The sequence below is a fragment of the Gopherus evgoodei genome, chromosome 1, assembly GCF_007399415.2.
Source record: "Gopherus evgoodei ecotype Sinaloan lineage chromosome 1, rGopEvg1_v1.p, whole genome shotgun sequence".
In the NCBI taxonomy this organism is placed as follows: domain Eukaryota; kingdom Metazoa; phylum Chordata; order Testudines; family Testudinidae; genus Gopherus; species Gopherus evgoodei.
In genome coordinates, this window is record NC_044322.1 from 330,754,623 (window position 1) to 330,775,773 (window position 21,151).

Genomic DNA, 21,151 nt, shown 5'->3' on the forward strand with positions numbered 1-21,151 from the left:
CTCAGAGGAGAAATAGCACCATTGTATGTTGCTTTCTTGATGTATGAATCAGCCATACATTTTACAGGCACAAACCTTGTGGGTTTTTTGCAAATATTTTTTTTTTTACAATGAAAGTTGTCTTTTAAAAGTTTACCATTTTGGTTAGTTCCTGTAAAATCTGAGCTTGTAGGTATCATTGTTAATTAATACATAATGCTTCCAGAACATTTTAACTTCTAAAGAACCCCAGACCATGTCTTCTTTCAAAATATTATTCTCTGTTCACAATGAGAAAACAAACCCCATGCAGTGAAATCTTGCCAGAGATGATCATTTGGAAAAATATAGAACCAGCTTACCCGTATATGCTGCAACCTTATCTTCATTGTGTCTTTTTTTTTTTGTGGATGAAATTTCCCTTTTTTTTTTAAACTAGCAGATTGGCATCAGCAGAGGATGCCTCTGCTGCAGAGCCAGGAGGCCCATGCAAGAGAATCCTCACTGTTAGCTACCTTTGCCCTACTTCCCCCCCAAATTTAGGAGTGCTCTTCACAGCACACGCTTATAAACAGTAGGAGACGACCACCCCCACATGCTTACACTTGTAGTTCTGAATGCTTAGATTCCCTCTACACAAATGAGTTTAATTCTTCAAACTGCAATAAGAAAACAAAACCACAAGGCACGCATGATATCAATATACGCAAGACTGTTTGACCACAGCTTTCACTGTTAGTGGGTTACACAATTGGTCACAGCTTTGTCTTAAATTTAGTTTGCCACTATGACTGGTTGAAGCAGGGGGCAGGAATAAAAGCATCATTAATGAGAATCCTAATCTTAGAAAAACAATTTAGTGTAACTTCTAAGGAATATAGTATTTTTGCCCCGAGCTTCTGCCCCCCCCCCTTACAGTGGTGGGTGCTGTTCCTTTTAATGTGTCAGTGTGTAAAAGTTGAATTGTATTACATTTGTTAATATAAAGTTACAAAGAAGTGTTCAGACCCGAGTACCCTAAATTTTAATTTCAAATATTTTATTATAGGTGGAGCTAGTAGCACTGCTTGACATCTTCCATTATGACCAGTTTCTGTTGATTATTTTGCCAAACTTTAGCCAGTTGGGCTGAAATTTTCATGCTGGGTTTCTGCCTCAGGCTGAACTTGATTTTGGAAAGTTTTTTCAGTCATTTCCAAGAAAGAGACTAAGGAAAAATACATTTTACCTATACTAAAAAATTCTGGCAGTCTTTTCTTTGAGAAATTTACCTCCCCCATTCAAGTAGGGACTTGAAATTTGGTAGGAGATGGATTTCAGAGCAGGGATTTTTGCCATCCCTTTGAAAACTCACCTAAATTTGGTCATTATGTCTTTGAAAAGTTACTGGTCAGATATGCTCAGATTTGTAAGTGTTTAGCAATTAAAAGTCTTTGAAGATTCTGTCCCCTCTGAGCACACTCAAGCCTGTCACAGCTTCTAGTGCTGACCAGACTGTGCATGCATCATTCTCAGAGTGAGCATGCTTCAGCCCAGGGGTGTAACAGCTCAGCAGGACTTGTTCCCAGCCTGAGTGAAGTCTAGACTAGAACTGAGCAGAGACCCAGTCTTTCACATGTTCTCATTGACCCACTGTGCTGATGCCCAGGCAATGTAGAGGAGAAAGCCACCTGGACTTAAATGCAGAAGGCACAAGCACAAGAACCAGACTCAGATGGGAAAGCACTAGGTTAAAACAAATTCAGTTCTCAGGTGGCCAAGTATAATTACCATATATTTCAGTGGCGTTATTGTGCATATAGTTGAGAACAGAATTTAGTTTTTAACTGTTCCCAAAACATTTTAAAAATAGGCTGTTAATGGAAGTGTCATGTAGTAACTATTAAGCACCTGGGAGAACATCCTTGCAACCTTTACTCAGGTCAAGCAGGGATACTGAAATCACTGCAAGTACTTGCAGTAAGACGCTACTCAACGTAAGGGCTACAAAATATAGCCTTTGAAATCCAGAGAGCTAAATATACCAATTCCTCTCCCTTCCATATAGTGTTCTATGCTAAAACATATTCTGTATGTATTTTAGTCAGTTTCATTCTCATATTAAACAGTTTTTCTACAGGTTTTCTGAAACGAAAAAGGCAGTGTTCAATAGCACTAGAAATTGCAAATAAAAATGTTTAATTTCAGAAACTGAGTTCACCATTTATAAATACACTAAAACATAGTAAATGTAAAATTAGATTAGCATAGGTACAGTATTTTAACAAAACTACAATTTTTCTAAAAGGTCATAGGCAAATGAACGACTTGCTTCCCAAAAGTATTTAATCAAACTGAAATGGGAAGATGACTCTAGTAGTTGAAAGAAAAACCTGGAAAACATTGTTTAAAATTTAAATGCTGGCTATTTTTACTCTATTTTGAAGTTTAGAGGGTTCTACAACAACTCATTTGTAGGGCCCTGCCAAATACACAGCTATTAAAAATGCATCACGGACTGTGAAATCTAGTCTTTTGTGTGCTTTTACCTTATGCTATACAGGGGAGACCAGTGTCTCTCAAATTGGAGTCCTGACCCAAAAGAGTTGCAGGGGGTCACAAGGCTACTTTAGGTGGGTTGCGGTATTGCCACCCTTACTTCTGCACTGCCTTCAGAGCTGGGCAGCTGCTGATTGAGGGCTCAGCTCTGCAGGCAGCAGTGCAGAAGGTTGGCAATGGAGGGATAGCTCAGTGGTTTAAGCACTGGCGTGCTAAACCCAGGGTTGTGAGTTCAATCCTTGAGGGGGCCATTTAGGGATCTGGAGCAAAACCAGTACTTGGTCCTGCTAGTGAAGGCAGGGGGCTGGACTCAATGACCTTTCAGGGTCCCTTCCAGCTCTATGAGAGAGATCTATTTCCATATAATACATACCATATCATGCCAGCCTTACTGCTGCTGGTGGCAGCTCTGCCTTCAGAGATAGGCTCCCAGCCAACAGTTTACAGCTGCCCAGCTCTGAAAGCAGAGCCAGCAGAAGAGTAGCAGTACTGCAGCCCCACAATAACCTTGCAACCCCGCCCCCATTCCTTTTTGGGTCAGGACCCCTACAATTACAACACTGACATTTCAGATTTAAATAGCTGAAATCATGAAATTTATCACTTTTAAAATCCTATAATAGACCGTGAATTTGATAGGGCCTACTCATTTGCATGATGTACACCAACAATTATGAATCAACCCTACTACATAAAATTCTAAGCAGTGCACCATATCCATAAGGCTATTCTTCAGAATCAGAGTTGGTTATTTTTGTACTAGGAACTTTAAGACAATTTGTTATACCTGGCTGTAATTGTGTTGGGAACCAGGGTACAATTTTTATGCCAGGCAACCTTTATAATTTTGATGCACTAAAAAAAAAAAAAAAAAAAAAAAAAAAAGACTTTAGAACATCAGATCTTTCACTAAGTTTCTTGCCTTTTCGTACACTGCATTAAACAGCAAGCATTCATTCACAAACTTTGATAAAAACTTCCAAAAAGAGCTTATATAAATACTCAGAATATTTCTGTAATTCAATTACAATGTAAAATCTGAATAGCAGAACAGCACATGGGAAGTTTTATTACACATTACTGTATAACTGATGTTCCATAATACCTCTAAATTTAGTTACATTTTCAAATAGTAAGTCAATAGTTTCCTGTCATAGTAAACATCTTCCATAATAATTCTTCATACCCTTTAAGTACTTTAGGGCTCGCAAGTAAAAAGATGGCTTGAACTCCACCTTTTATGTACAGCTTTCTTTTGACAGCTACAAAAGCTATTTTGCTGCAATTAAAGCAATGTTTAACTAAAATACAGTACCTGGTTTATGGTTTTTACATAATTGAATAAAAAACTACAGAATAGAACTGTTTACACCTTTTTTGCCATTCTATTAAAACAAATGACCGCGCTTTTTAAAGTTCATTTACAATTATGGATTAAAACCTACATAATTATGTATAATTTGACAAGACAGGCTATTTCTAGTGTGAACTTTTAAAAAACATATATACAATATCTGGCCTGAAGAACTATGAATAAGGCACATGTAGACATTTTAATGAAAGCTGACAAACTAAAATTTGGAATTATAGTCACTGATTAGATGTCATACATGGCCCCTACTGGAGCAATTTAACAATCCAAATATTTAATATCCAGTGAGCAACAATAGTTTTAGTCTGGCAATTTGTTCGTTAGTTTCAATACTGGAAGTATATTAAGGGAAGATTCACTTTCAAAAAGATGAGTTTTTCAAAGTGTTCAATCATTAGCCTTGACTGACTAAAGCTGCTGTTTTCATTGGATGTATTGAACAATCTCTCTGAAGGAACAATACTTGGTGGACAACCCAAGAATCTGACAGCCAATTTTGACAATACTGGCCACGATGACTTCTTAAAATCCCAGTAAGTTAGTGGATCACAGTTATGCTCAAGCACTTCTTCCTCCAAGTATGAGAGCACCATTTCCTCTGGTAACTTTGCCTTCTCTTTTAGATCTTTTGATTTTTTCATATCAGCCATAAGTGACCAAAGATTATCCTCCCCACAGGAGTTTGTAGATGGTGAACCTATATCACACCCATTAGAAACAGGTTTATCATCTGAGGTAGAACTCAATACTTCCAGCTCCCTGATTAAGTCCAGTTTATACTGTTCAGCCTCCTCCTCTGTAAATAAGGATGTTTTATAGCGGGGGTCTAAAAGTGTAGCAAAAATGTACCTTGGATCATGAAGTGTGCTGGACAATCTACTCGCCATAGCTTCTTTCAAGGATTTTAACATGGTGTCAATGCCCATTGTTTCCTCAAACAACATCTCTATTTTTCTGTTAAGTATGTGAATCATTGGAATCACCTGGCTTAAAGTAGACATGTGTGTACTCATCTCTCTACTTGCAACTTCAAATGGTTTCAGAGCATGACACACAGATTGCATAACTACCCACTGATCACAACTTATCAGCTCCCTAAAGCTGCACTCTATTGACATTTCATCAATTGCTCTTTTCTGTTCAATTAGGCGTTCAAGCATATGGAATGATGTATTCCATTTGGATGGAACATCTTGAATAAGTTGATGCTGGGGCAACTCATATTCTTTTTGTAACTCAGCTAATTTCTCCTTTGCTTTTGCTGACCGATGAACACGTTCACAAATCTTTCTTGCAATGCTAAGCAAATTTTGAACCATTCTCTGACTTTTAATAGCCTCATTTACTATGAGATTAACAGTGTGACCAAAACACTGCACGCTCGAATGATCACTTTCATTTAAAGTTTTTCCTATACTCTGATTATCAGTAACAGTAATCCCAATCTGAAGGCCAATGGAAGTTATCCAGGCTTCCCACCAATATTCTAGCTGCTTCTGAATACTGATGCCATTGTAGTCACAATCAATCTGTGACACATTTAAAAGTGCTGTACAATGGTAATCTTCACACTGTGGTCTAAATGAGGACTCAAATGTTACCCAGTGGGCAGTAAGAGTTAGGTATTCTCGCGTTTGATTGCTCATCCATATTCCCGATGTAAAATGTATTACTCCGCTTTCAGCTTTTTTCAGATGTGAAATAATTATTTGTTTCACATTATCATACATTTCTGGAATTGCTGTCCTAGAAAAATACGATGGTGAAGGTAAAGAATACTGAGGTTGCAAGTATTCGAGCAGTCTGTTAAAGCCAATGTTGTCTACAAAAGAATATGGCTGAAGGTCAAGTGCAATCATTTCAGCTACAAGACTTGTAATTTTTTTGGCAACTGGGTGAGAATCACAAAACTTGTCATTGGTTTCATCAAAGGTCGACGATCCTAATAATTCTGTGTTCAGTGGCTTGCGATTATCCACAGAAGAAGACAACACTGTCCCTGAAGCATCAGTTTTCAGCACATTGTTATGAAACCGCTGCAAATGTCTTAGAAGGCAACTTGTACCTAAATTTATTGGCTTTTTCCCCCTGCTTATTGTACGTCCACAGTGCATACATATTACTTTAGTTGAATCTGCAGAACAAATTGAAAAGTGATTCCACAGTTTTGAGGTCTTCTTGCTATTGGCAGGAAATATAATTGGATTACCATTTGTAACCCTTGTGGGTAAGTCAATCAATTTTGAGGATGAACATTCTGCAGAAGCCAAAGTAGCATAAGGAGAATTTGCCAAACTTGCATCTATAAAACTCTTTTGGTTCCCAATCACCTCAGGGTGGCGTCTATATAGATGTCTCATCAAACAGCTTGTGCCTACATCTCCTTTTTTCCCACAACTTATCATACAATTGCAGTATCTACATATAGCTTTTAGACTGTCCACTGGAGACAGTGAAAAATGATGCCAAACTTCTGATTTAAGCCTTTTCATAATCCTTTTATTCTGCTGAAACACAGAGCTACGTTCAAATATCAATGGACTTAATCCCTCACACTGCTTCTCAGGAGAAGACACTAAGGAGGCTTCACCTATATCATCAGCTGACAACATCGATGAGTCTTCCACCAGAGCATCTCCAGAAGGGAGAGTAGAATGGATCTCCTCTGCCATTCTATCTGGAGAGGAAGAAGCAGACATTGATTCTTTAATCAGTTTTCCTGGAGAGGACGACACAGAATTCAGATCACCATCAGAGGGCAGTAAAGAAGGCAATAAAGTTGGAGGAGCAGAATACAAGGGTGGTATGCTTGTACCACCGCCATTCTCCTGCAAAACAATAGAACGATGGGCTCTCCACATGTGCCTTATTAAACAACTAGTTCCTAGATCTTTTCCATTCTTTCCTCTACTGAATTCATTCATGCAGTGGATGCAAACTGCTTTAGAATTATCTAAAGGAGACAAATAAAAATGTTTCCAGACAGCAGATCTTCTTCTGGAACCTGATGTACTCTTTGGAATTGGAACAGTTTTCTCTGCTACATTCTCCACAGTTTCATCATATTGATTGTTGGGTAGGGGTGGAGATGACCCAGCCATGACTTCTTCTTTGATACACTTTTCAGAAACTGAAAGGTCTGATATTTCTTCAGAAGAGACTATAGAAACAGATTCCTCAATTACGCGATCTGGAGATGGTATCTTAGAAGCAATTTTCTTGACCAGTTTTATAGGCGATAACACAGCACTTAAATCTCCAACATCTGCAGACTGAGCAGGCAGTAACAATGAAGGTGAAGAAAGAGAAGCTAGACCCGGCATACTTCCATTTTCTTGAATAAGTACAGTAGGATGAGCTCTCCTCACATGCCTCATGAGACAACTTGTACTTAGGTCCTTTTCATTTTTACCCCTGCTAAATTCTTTCATACAGTACATACATATTGCTTTAGTGCTGTCTCGAGGGGATATAAAAAAATGATTCCAAGCAGGGGATTTTTTCCGGGAGCTTATGTTTCTGCTAGAAAGGAGGCTTTGTGTCACAGCTTCCATTGCTACATCATAAAGAGTACTACTATACTGAGAAAACAGAGATCCATAATCATCTTCATTTTCGGTAGATAAATATTTGCCAGGATTGTTACTGATGAAATGTTTTTCTTTGTCGTCCTGTTCATCACTACTGTCTGTATGTTTCAAATCTTCATGTTCATTTTGTATATCCATTCTTTCCAAAGTACAATTATTTATGCCATCTTCTTCTTGTTCTACTTTTAAATTGTTGATTTTATCTAACACAAAATTACTGTCCATTTTTTGGGAATATGCCTTATTTTTTTCCATGGGTGACAAATTATTCTTGTTGAGTCTTCATGTATTAAGAAATAAATAAAAAGTAAAGATGATTTAAAATTTAATTTAAATGATATATCCTGTGTAATGCAAAAACAAAAAATGTATCAGTATAACCCTTGGGTTTTGTATTCTATATTTTTGTTGTGCAAATTTAAATATCATTAGTCACAAAAAAATGTACTGAAAAATTATAGCTCTGATTTGTAAAATCTCAATTTCTTTCCGGGACCAGGAGATCTCAGGTCACAAATTAATTTCTCAAAGACAGCTACTGTTAAATACTTCATGTTGTAGACATAAGCCTATGAACTAAATGTTCTCTTTTCTTCATCAAGGAAGCCATTCTGTTGATTAGGTAATTATGATCCTTTCACACCATCTAGAAATAAAAAGAAAACCATGTTAAACAGTTCAGATTATTATAATATAACAAAAATTAAGATATACCAGGGAGCGGCAACCCAAATTTGGCATGCGACTCGCCAGGGTAAGCACCCTGGTGAGCTGGGCCGGTTTGTTTACCAGCCACTTCTGCAGGTTTGGCCGATCGCAGCTCCCACTTGCCGCAGTTCGCCACTCCAGGACAACAGAGGTGGTGGGAAGCGGTGGCCTGCACATCCCATGGCCTATGCCAGTTCCCGCAGCCCCCACTGGCCTGGAGCAGCGAACCGCAGCCAGTGGGAGCCGCAATCAGCCGAACCTGCGGACGCAGCAGATAAACAAACTGGCCCAGACCAACAGGATGCTTACCCTGGCGGGCCGCGTGTCAAAGGTTGCTGATCCCCGAGACAGACTTCTAGAAACATAGGGGGATTACATATTAAATAAGCCCAACAAACAAACAAAAACAAAAACCCTGACAGTTTAGTATTTGTAAAAAAAAAAAAAAAGGGGGGGGGCTTTCACTCACTCTCGAGCACACAGGTGGAAATGCTAGTTATTTTAGCTTTGAGTTTTGCACTTAAGGATTTTAGTTTTGCTTTGTTTCACATTTCAGTGATTGAATTCAATCTCCAAATTTGTTATAATTCTTCAGGGAACAAATGAATGTTCCATATAATATGTTTAGAAACATTTATTAAGTTTTGATGAGGAAATACTTATCCTGTGAAATGCATCCAGCTTTCTGGAACCTTTGGGTTCCTCTAGCTAAACAACCAGAGTCCTCACAAACTCAAAAATTCCCTCCATCACTCCCCTCATCTTGGATGCAAGTCACTTTTGATTTTTTTTTAATTAAATGCAGTAACTGTTTATTCAAGATAATTTAACAACATCACAAAAACCAATGAAGCTGCTTGGCTCTGTCAGCAACTTCCTTCTCTGACACAAGAGGAGACAGCTGCTTTTCTAGCAGAACTGCAGGCTTCCATATTGACACCTTGGATTCCGATTCTATCGTCCTGCCCCTTCTTACTAATAAGGGCGAAGAGGGTCACAGAAGCAGAAGCTGAAGTTGTAATGGGCCACAGCTTGAAATTCTGCTACGAAGGCAGCTGTTCCCTCTGACTTAACTGCCTGTGGTTCATCAGAGCACTTCTGGTCTGACATCTGAGAAAGCGTGTCAGTCTGGGACTCAGGTGCTGGGCTTACTAAACATGGTTAAAGGGAGGGAAGAACAGAGGTTGGCAGCAAGGCTGGAGAGCAGAGCTCCTGGCTGACTCCTAGTAAATGTCACTGATTAAATGGATCTGCATTAAATGCTAGAGAAGGATCAGTGACAAAACCTGACACTTAACACTACAAAATGCACTCGTCTGTGCAAGTAACATTTTTAGGGGCTAAAATTCACTCAGTGTGGGGAAGGCACACAACAAAATGCACGGATTTTAGGCAGGCTTGGACATATGTTTGTAAAAATGTCCTTGCTAACTCTCCCTGCCTGTGTTTCACATATACAGGTGTCTTCTCTGTAGACTCTGCAATGTGGTGGATAAAAAGATTATCTGGACACAAGGCAGGGAAACAAATATGCATGGCACATGTAGGGACACAGGAAAAAGTTTGTGATACCAAGAAGCTCTGACAGAGCTGTCAACTCTCCCAGTAAACTTTATTTTTGGCCTCTGTTGTAGGCAATCTTGGGAGGCCACTAAAAGCCACAGCCTTTGTAGGACTTTCAGACCTGGAGGAAAATGCCTTTTTGTTTGGTTAGTTTCAGTATTTTCCTATCTTCTAGGGAAGAACAGTCTATCCTAGCTGCTGCAAGAGGTAGAGCTCCCTCCTGGGAAAAACAGGAAGAGTCAACCTCATTTTCACATGTAGGAAGAGGGCAGCAGAAAGAGTACAGCAGCTCTGCTCCCTCCTCTACTGTGAAAAGTTTCCAAGAAGGAAAAGAAAACGACACTCGCTGATCACCAGACTTGGAAGGTGGAACCCTCTTGATGCTGCAGAAGGGCCAGATGTGGGCTATGTGTGGGGCAGAAAAGAAAATTAAGAAAATTAACTGGCATTGCTGGTTTTGGAGAGAGGATAGAAGCCCTGCACAAAATATCAGGCAGCATTTAATACAGATTTGTGTAATGTAAGCTCATTTGGGACTTTGAGCGAGAGCTTCTGCAGTTGGAGCCAAAAGTCACTTTACTCGATAAAAACTTGTGAAAGCTGGTAACATGATCTCTCCCTCACACTCTCTCTCTCACACACACACACACACACACACACACACACGAGTGGGCAAGGAGTCCTCAAAGAGGAAATCAAAGAAAATGGGGGATGGGAGGAGCATAGAGAGGAGGAAAGAAAATATTTGACAGATGGTGAGTGTATGCGAATTAGTTAATACATATCCCTTAACTATGCACATGTGCATAAACACAGGAATTTTGGGCCTACAGACTAGTTCCAAATTTGAGAAACTTTAAACAGCCTTTTTTCAGGAATTATTTAACATCTTCTAATAATCAGATCCCTTTAAGGTGACAAGATGAGCATCCAAAAATTGGAGCATCCAAAACCATTGGTCAATCACTTCTGAAGTTCTGCCATGAGTATTTAAGTGGTTTATCATCCCTATATATATATGATTCTTCCCCCTATTCAATTCTACATAGGATTTCAATCAGTTCAACTTTTTTTAAAATGTACAGTGGCATACAATGAAGTCTAAACCTGTTTATAACCACGTTACAGGATTTATGCACGCTTGCACACTGGGCACAGAAACTCTACTCTAGCTTAAGAGCTACTTCTAGAAGTACAGGATATTCAAGGAAAAGGTTTTTGGTTTGTGTAAGGGACATGCATAAAACAGATACCCCACAATACATATTTAATGCAGTCAGTAAGTCCCTCAGCCCGCGCCGCTTCCAGCAGCTGCCATTGGCCTGGAGCAGCGAACCACAGCCAGTGGGAGCCGTGATCAGCCGGACTTGTGGACAGGGCAGCAAAACAAACCGGCCCAGCTTGCCAGGGGCTTTCCCTATACAAGCAGCGACCCCAGTTTGAGAAACACTGATTTATAACAATGTGTGTTTTTAAAGGTGCTTGAGTTATAAAACTAGTAAGTATATAAAAGTAGCATCATATATGGTTGCTTTAAGGCAGTGGTTCTCAATCAGGGATATACATACCCTGGGAGTACACAGAGATCTTCCGGGAGGAGGGGTATATCAACTCTTCTAGATAGTTGCTTAGTTTTTACAAGCAAGCAAGCAGTAAAATTCAGATAGAAATAAGAAAGAAAATATTCTTCAATACTTCGGGAAAAATTAAACAAAATTTGTAAATATGACAGGGAATAAAGCCAGTTAAAGAAAAGGGAGCAGACATTAAACATGTCCGTTTTCCATGGAAAAATTAATAGGAAAACTGGAAATGCTGTCAAATTTACTAGTTTGTCCAGAGATTTAGAAAACATGGAAAAACTCAGTGTCCAGTGGAGATACTAGACCTCACTGGTGTTCTCCAATTCTAACCAAGAAACTCAGGGCTCTGAGTGGCTTACATTCTCAACTGATGTAATATTCCATAATTTATTTTAAAGTCTGAAATATGACTTAGCACACGCTTCTATAGTTCTTTACATTTTCCAACTGTTGTACAAACATTAAGTAAAATTTAGGAAATTAAATATGATTAGAGATTTGTAGGACTAGGATTAGGACTAGTGTGCTAGATTTTGGTAACGAGGAAAGAGTATCTGGCAAATCAGATATTAGTAAGAAACAGACATCAAACTTAATAGATATGTTTTAAAAGAACTAACATAACTGTTTATTTTTTAAATTAATGAACTTATTTGAAGAAAATATAGAACAGGATAAAGTTTATGAAAGGAGATGACAACCTAGGAAATTATTATTCTAATGTTTACCTGGTACTGAAGTAAAACAGATCAATATTAAAACAACAAGAGTATTAATATGCAACCATTAAGAACATCATGGTGAACGATAAGCAACACAGGCTGATAAAAAGACAATTATGCCAGATAAACCTGTTAGCCGCCCTTTGACAAAATCACATGTTCACTAAACAAAGACTGGAAATGCAGTGGAATTAATTTATCTAGAGACTTTATACCAAAAGATTTTAAACCAGCCCCACCTGGAAAGGAAAATACTAAAGTTGGAAAGTTACCATAAGATTATATTAAAAGATAGTGACTGGGGCTCCATTCCTGAAATCAGATCTATGTAGGCAGAGATTTACACACTCAGAGTCTTACTGAAGTTGACAGGGCTCTGCATAGGCACAGATATCCGCAAGAGTGGATCATTTTGCAGGATTAGTACTTTAGTTCCCAAAAGTTAGTCCTGAGACCTAAGCGAATAGATCCTGTGCTAAGCCTCACAGCATGAACTTGGGGGGGCGGGGGGGATGGGGACGCAAGAGTTGGGAAGCGGCTAAAGAGGGTTTAAGTATCAGAGAGGTAGTTGTGTTAAATCTGTATCCACAAAAAGAAGAGGAGTCTGCTGGCACCTTAAAGACTAACGGCCCTTAAAGAGGGTCTGTGACTAAATTAATCCTCCAGGAGAGGAGTAAAGTACATACTGATACATTCTGTAAATTATATCAAGGTAGGAGTGGCACCTTCGCTTGGTGGGAGGAAGAAGTGACCATGTGGCTGGCCAGTGTGAACCCGATCTAAGATGGCTACGAGTGAATAAGAATAGCCCAGGGCCCCACTAGGCAGGCATTGCACTTTGCAGAGCTGTGATTGCTGTGTCCAGCTTTGTAACCCATGCTGGGGTGTGAGCTTAATGAGTAATGGGGAACTCCCTGCCCAGCGCACTGCATCTAGGTGTAAATGTGTATAACATGCAGTCTGAGATGGAAAGTGTGTGCTCAACAAGACACACCCCCGCCCCCATTTGTATGCACACAAGCTGAGATGGAAAGTGCATTCTGGACTCTCATGCACGAACATACAATTTACAAACGAGACTCTAGACATCAGGTCTAAATAACTGTTTTGAGGTGGACACTGGATTTTAGAGGAAAGAACATCCATGGCTAACATCAGCAATAATCTGGACACCATCTCCACTCCTCCCTCCTTTGAGGGTCCCCAGTCCTGCTGTTGTATTCAGACAAAACTGCCCTTGGTTTTAAGAGAGACGTGTCTGTAGAGTCTGCAGAATTTGACTGTCATCTATTCCCATTCAGTTTTTAATATTAATTTTACATTTTTTAACAAAATCTTGAAAATATTTCATTATTTACATGTTTTGGATCTTTATGACTTTTTTTAAAATGCATCCGACAAAGTGGGTATTCACCCACGAAAGCTCATGCTCCAATATGTCTGTTAGTCTATAAGGTGCCACAGGACTCTTTGCTGCTTTTACAGATCCAGACTAATACGGCTACCCCTCTGATACTTTTTAAGAGAGCACATTGTAATAGACTAGCAAACTTCCTTGTTGCTCACCAGTTCCATTATAATAGATGTTCGCTATTTTGAAAAACAAACATAGCGTGCATGTGCAACAGATGACCAAAACTGTGAAAATATTAAAGGTATGCAAGTTAAATTATGAAAGGGTTGTGTTTTAAAGGTTTTTTTTTTTTAAGTTAGGAATGTGCATATCCTGCTGGATTATGATGCACCTGGAAAGATGCACTGAGATTGGAGGGAAGATAGCTCAGTGGTTTCAGCATTGGCCTGCTACACCCAGGGTTGTGAGCTCAATCCTTGAGGGGGCCACTTAGGGATCTGGGGCAAAAATCAGTACTTGGTCCTGCTAGTGAAGGCAGGGAGCTGGACTCAATGACCTTTCAAAGTCCCTTCCAGTTCTTGGAGATAGGTATATCTCCAATTAGATCACTGCACGTGTCATCAAGCAAACAGTTCTGTTGGTTTCTTTCTTGGGCTTGTCTTGCAGCAGGAGGCTTCTGGTACACATCTGGCTCTGTTGATTTGTTTCCTTATTTCCTAATGCAAGTATCATAGTTTTGAGAATGCTTGCAGAAGATCTTGTAGGTGTTGGTCTGTCTGAGGGGTTGGAGCAAATGCAGTTGTAGCCAACTACAAAAGCAGTTTCTCCTCGGTATTCACACCTCAACTGCTAGAAGAGGGCCTTATCCTCCCTGATTGAACTAACCATGTTATCTCCAAACTGATTCTTGCCTGCACATATATACACCTGCCTCTGGAAATTTCCACTACATACATCCGACAAAGTGGGTATTCACCCACGAAAGCTCATGCTCCAATACATCTGTTAGTCTATAAGGTACCACAGGACTCTTTGCTGCTTTTTCAAATTTGATTCACTTAACGGTGACAAACTGGAACAATAGGGGAACAATCCTGTGATTAAGCAATGGGCCAAGACTCCAAATATCTGGATTAAATTCCCAGTGCTGCCACATGATCTTGTGGAAATGTTAGTGTCTCTGCACCTCAATTCCTCATACTTAAAACAGAGATAATATGTTTCTCTCACTCTCGTCTATTCAGATTATGTAAACTCTTTAGGGCAAGGATGCCTTGCAGTAAGTTTCTACAGTGCCTAACACAACAAGGTCCTGGTTTTGGTGTGGGTCTCTAGGCACTACTGAAATACTTATTGGAATAAAAAAATATATGTTTCGTTATTTAAAAATTATTCTAGATTTGGGACCTGAAGGGAAAGAACTTATTTTAGGAGGGACTAGGATAGTGGAAATTCTAATCTCTACATCAGGTACACAGAAAATCACTACTAGCTGTTTGAATTGCAACAGAGAAGAAAAAGAGCATCCATTTCTGCCCTCAAACGGCCGAAAATCAATATCAATGAAGTTACACTGGTAAAAAACCTATATAAGTGAGCAGAAACAGGTCCAGAATGCTGTGCAGTGTCTCTACCAGAATAGGGGACAGAATGTTGGACTCAGATGGTTCCTGGAGATTCTGTGACAGTTGGACACAGGCTGTTGGGAAAGGCAAGGCAGCATCTGAAGTGCAGTGATAGCAGCTGATTCCCCCACCCCACCCCCCCAGCTCTTTCCCTGGAAACCAGAACAGGCAGGAACAAGAGTACAATACAGACCAAGGTAAAGCATGAGGAGGAAAGTGAAAATGAACTATGGAAAATGAAACAACATAAGAAACCCACAGACCTAGGCAGACAGAGCAGAGTGGAAGGACTGAGGAACCCAGCTACAAAGGTATGTGAGCTCCTAACAGTTCTCTGACTTTCTGTGGAGACAATTAATCTCTCCCCGCATAACTAAAATATCTAAGTGCCTGGTCCGAGACTGAGATCAAGTCAATAATTCATTCTGGTCAGGGGTAACAGGTGTGAAGATGTGAGTATGCAGCCACAACTATCACCATCTGGGTTATTTAGCCCTAGTAACAAATACAGGGGGTTGACTTTTTCAGCTGTATCTTCAGCTATAGAAACTATACTATAATGTGAAAATTAGCAATACAATTACTTACAGTATAAATCACAAAATAATTTTACTGTGTGTAAACAGAAACCATTTTGTTTATATTAAAAATTAGAGTAGGTCTGTTGATTTCAAGTTACATTTTTGTTCTTTAACAATCTCTTGGGTATCCAGCCTCCCTCTACCTGCCCCATCACAAAAAATAATGTAGTAAGATGACACCAATAGAAAGCTCAGAAATGACTGTTTCAGTTAAAAGGACACAGTCAAGCTGAAATATACCCAGCCTTACAAAATACATCAAAAGTGGATTCAAGTCAACATGACCCAACTCCAAACTTCCCCAGGCTAATTTGTGATTTTACAAACTGCCTTCTCCCTTCTTAACCTTGCTGCTTCAGCCTTCATCGGGTCCATAGAGGCCACTGCCAGATGCTCTTTCCCTGTACCCTTTCCAAGGGCATAATGAAGCAACCCTCCACCCCCAGGATCCCAGTGCTTCTCGCTCACATAGGTATTAAGCCCCTCACACAGGCACACCCTAACACCTGATGCTTCCTGGTTCTGCCCAAGCATTCTGGGTTCAAATCTGGAATCAGCAGTAACTCTGCTACCATATTACTTTTAATACATTTCCTGAAACATGAAAAAGAGCCCACCTCAGAACACAGAGAAGATGTGCTAGTGTACAAGAAGTGAAATGGACCAGCAATTAATTAAAAGACTATACAAATCACTGTCAAGAACTAAAGGGAAAAAATTCACGACCAAAATAAATTTCAGATACAAGTATGATTCCTACGTTGAAGAAGTCCCTTTACAAACTTTACTCAAAGACATTTTGTAATTTAAACATGTAATTTAAAATAAAAGCATTCTAAGGAATGTGGTCCTATTTTAAATTTAAAGAACTGATCAAGTCCTTATCTGCATAATAACAGAGCCTGTTTACTCAAACTAGCCCTCTACTCACTATGCAGCATCTTCATAAATGGAGATTTTATTCCTCAAATATTACAAATGTTCAAGCTATGTGTATGAAACTAAGAAGAGAAACAATAGATTATATTGTGCACACATGGGCAGTATATTTGGCGAAAGTTTAGCTCTAAAGCCCATATTAAGGCATCTGATTCTCAAAACTGCAAAGCATCCAAAGTTCCCAAATACCTCCATGATGGCTGTTGGTTGCTAAGCATTATTGAAATTCAAGAGGGTGCCTAAATAATGACTAAGAAGCCAAACTTTAGGCTATTTTGGAAAACGTTGGCATTCATTCTGTATTTTTCATAAGTCACTTGAAAATTACTAGACATTTATATTCCTGTAGCACCTACATGCCTCAACCAAGCTGGAGCTCCGTTGTGCTAGGCACCAGACAAATATAAACAATCCCTACCCCAAGGATTGCAGTCTAAAAGTAGTTCTTGCTTTGCACGTTTTGAGGGTAAGCACTATTCATTTTGCAAGTTCTAATCCAGCAGTACAGTTCATTTTAGCCTGAGACAACACCCTAATAGAAAAATCATTAAATATATATTAACTTTACGTTACAGTTGCTCTGCTAAATTTAAGTACATAAATAAATAAAAAGAAACTTTACAATTCCAAAAATCTAATGGACCCAAAAAAGAAAATTACTACAAGTGTACACAATATCGAGTGTTAACACGGATTAAAATTTGTCATTTGTGAAAGTAATATTTTAATAATTTGTTGGAGTTGTGTGTAATAACTATGGGTAAGATTTTCAGAAATTCTCAAGGCTGGCCTAATTCTGCTTCCACTGAATTCAATGGGAGATTGGCTCAGAGACATTTGATCATTTGATTATTTAGGCAAACAAGTTTTCCATGTCAGGTTATACAATTTTATTAACATTAGACAACGTGAATATGAAAAGTCATTTGTTGAATAGTACGGTTTCTTTTTCAACAGAAAAACTGCTATTTAGGTTTCATTTGTTCATAGGATTTATTTTAGCACTGGACATCAAAGCTGCTGTTAAAGTCTAGTGCTATAAAGCTCTTGCGGGATGAGGGGGATCAGCAACAAAAGGACTGGAATAGGAGAACAATATGGTGGAGAATGAAAAGGTGAGAGTGATAGCAAGATAAAAAGGGATCAGAGATATCAGGGAAAGAGGAAAACAGATGAGACAAAAAAAAGAATTTAAGACAAGAAAAACATTTATTCCACTACAAACTGCATTTTGTTGGTTGAAAATACTAGGTCAGCTTTTAGAAAAGCCACCTGAGATTCAGAGCACAGCTCCTTTCTGATCTTGTTTCTCCCCCACCATCCCTTCAGATAGCATAACACTGCACCTCAGACAACCCTTCCCCCAAACAGAACCACTCATTAGCCATGTTGCAGAGCCCTGCTCTTTCCCTACCTCATGACACCCAGTCTGCTCTGCTCCCCTACTATACCTGTGCCATGGAAAGACCTAAACGTGTCAGTGATCTGGTATCCACACTGGACATAGAGAGTGCAGCTGAGAAATGAAGCAGCATGGTGGGAGACACATCTCCCTTAACCCTGCTCCAATCTATATCTATATCTAGGGAAAAGAACATATTCAAAATTTTTCAGTGTAAGAATAATCGTTTTTCTGAAACAAGGAATAAAATGACAAGTGATTCAAGAGAGTACTGGTGGAGGCATAAGGTGAGGGGGAGAGACTGGCTGGGCAGCTGGTTATCTGGATGTTGTATCTAGTCAGTTTCGCTGTTTCTCTTCCTGAAAATATCCTTATAAATATTAACATAGTAGAAAACCACAAATTTTAAAGGATTTTTTAAAATTTAGAATACATCATTTAAAGGATGCTCTAGCCAAAACTGGATTTTAAGTTACTCGATTTTTTAAAATTCAAGTTGAAAGATCAGCTATGAAACTGCTAAGATACTTTCATTATGTGTCAGGGTTTTTTCATACTAATGAGAATCAGCTCCCAGGAAGATCTGTTTTAATCCCCAAGGGCCACCCAGAACCTTTGATTTCTACACATAATTCCCACTGACATCAATATGAGCTGGATTTTGATGGACTGAATACAATGAAGTATCTTTAGATAGATTTATTTACAGCTTGTGGAAATTTTTCATTATTTTATTACAGTAGTACCTCAGAGTTACGAACACCAGAGTTACAGTCAACCACACACCTCATTTGGAACCGATAATACACAATCAGGCAGCAGCAGAGACCCAAAAAAGGGTAAATACAGTACAGTACTGTGTTAAATGTAAACCACTAAAAATAAAGGGACAGTTTAAAAAAAAGATTTGACAACATAAAGAAACTTATTTCATTTAAATTAAGATGGCTAAAAGCAGCATTTTTCTTCAGCATAGTAAATTTTCAAAGCTGTATTAAGTCAATGTTCAGTTGTAAACTTTTGAAAGAACAACTATAATGTCTTGTTCAGAGTTACAAACAACCTCTCTTCCTGAGGTGTTCATAACTCTGAGGTTCTACTGTATGTTACATTTCTAGAGACACAAGGTACTACATTTACACAAAGCCTTTGTTTGCTGGAACTGAAAGCCTGCTTGTGCATATGGAGGTGAATTAATAAAATAGATACATGTATTGAGACAGAGGGTCCCTTAAAAAGCAGTATTTATATTCTATGAGGCAATGAGTACTAAATCAAAATCTTCCATATTAATTTTGCTGCTAAGTTTGACTATTATTTTACAGTTAGCCCAGTTAAGAGTTCTGAATAGTTTTATTTTATATATAAAATAAATCTCTCTCTCTCTCTCTCTCTCTAAAATAAACTACCAAAAGTTAACATAAATTACAAATGATTCTTCAAACAAACCTCTAGTTCAGGGGTAGGCAACCTATGGCACAGGTGCCAAAGGGGGCACACAACCTGATTTTCAGCGGCACTCAGACCGCCCAGGTCCTGACCACCAAACCGGGGGCTCTGCATTTTAATTTAATTTTAAATGAAGCTTCTTAAACACTTTTTAAGCCTTATTTACTTTACATACAACAATAGTTTAGTTATATATTATAGACATAGAAAAAGAGACCTTCTAAAAACATTAAAATGTTTACTGGCACACGAAACCTTAAATTTGAGTGAATAAATGAAGACTCGGCACACCACTTCTGAAAGGTTGCCGACCCCTGTGTAGTACATCTCTATTCTAGGCTTTCCTCAGAATTCAAATATTTCCAGACCCCTTGGTTTTTTCTGTTAACAGGGTTTAACAGAGCTGGTCTTTTCCTGGGTTCACTCCTAACATGTTTCTCCGATTCACTTCTGCTGCAACTAACAATGGACCATGACAAACGTGCTAGCTTGGAAACTTTCTATAAGTCTTTAAAAAAAACAAAAACAAAAAAACAATCTTTGGAAATTTTTTACCTTGCCTATCATGGGAACTGTGACCAGATCATCCAATGAAGTTTAAACTTGAGGACCCAAAATAATATACGATGTTCCTAAATAAACTGTACATGCACTACAGGCACCCGAACCTTCCACTGTGCCATAAGGCCCATACACCATTTTAGAACAGTAAGATTCCTCTCTAACTTCAGTAACGACCTCACTATGATAGTTTTACAGGAGGCTTTTTCTGCCCACTTGTCAGCAGTCAGCCAGCTCTTCAGCATACAGTTACTCTAGACTCCATGCCAGGAGTCGCTGATCCTAGTCTCAGTTGCATGCACATTTTGCTCGCCTTCTGCTGCTTAGGCAAGACTGCAGCAGAAAGAGGTAGTTACCACCAAGAGGGCCAGCAAGGGAAAAGGTGGTAGTTCTCACCATGGCAGCATTTGGCACAAGAAGGAATTCTGACACAGACCCTTGTCTCTTCCCTAGCACAACAAGGCCTCAGTCTCCTCCTCCCCAAGGCGCAGGTCATAAAAGATACCCATGCCTGCATCAACAGGACAGTTAAGTAAAATTTTGCTCAAAAAGGTGAAACTGAAATAGGAGAGGAATTTAATTTATGTGGAAAAAATAACTTTAATATTTTGCATACTCAAAGTGCTTCACAAACTTTAATCCACACAACACTCCCTGTAACATAGATAAGTATTATCAAAGTGTCATCTGTGGCTCAGTGGTTAAAGTTGCATCGAGGGTGGTTTGTGTGTGTTTGGTTTTTTAAATTCAAAGTAGTTTAAAAGGCTTCAGAGTTTGAAAATTATACCATTTATTCTTTATATCGCTTACAGGTCTAATTTCCTAGAAAAGTGGAGTAAATCCTTTTAATAAACCTAATGTTTTTGGGGTGTGAGGAAGAGGAACTGAACAAAATAAATGGAACAAAGGAGAGGAGCAGAGACAAAAGAGGAAAGGCACTTTGTTCCCTCCCTCTGCCCTCCAACCCCAGCAGCAAAGACACTCCTGAAGCTGTGCTAACATAAAATGTAGCTCCTTGAAAGCTGCCCTTTTATCCCTACTTCCTCAGTGCATGTACAGGGTATCAGCCCACCTGCCAAACTTTTTCTTCTACTTTCTACTTAACTGTGAAAACACATGCAACAGCCACTAGTATATTCTCTTTCCCCCCTCCTTGGATTGTCTGTAGCCTTCTAAGGAGTGGAG

General features: G+C 39.0%; 1 protein-coding gene across 7 annotated transcripts in view; it reads right to left on the reverse strand.

The window, feature by feature from the left end:
* Positions 1 to 21,151, reverse strand: part of ZBED4 (zinc finger BED-type containing 4) — a 41,870-nt gene that overhangs the window by 9,625 nt on the left and 11,094 nt on the right. For 5 of the 7 annotated variants that reach the window (XM_030549236.1, XM_030549235.1, XM_030549233.1 and 2 more), the window contains one exon: positions 3,338 to 8,125. The exons of the other annotated variants lie outside the window; for them this stretch is intronic. In XM_030549236.1, coding sequence (XP_030405096.1) covers positions 4,216 to 7,734 — 3,519 coding nt within the window. In that variant the 5' untranslated portion in view covers positions 7,735 to 8,125 and the 3' untranslated portion in view covers positions 3,338 to 4,215. Of the gene's footprint in view, positions 1 to 3,337; positions 8,126 to 21,151 lie in introns of those variants that run through there. 7 annotated transcript variants of the gene reach the window in all.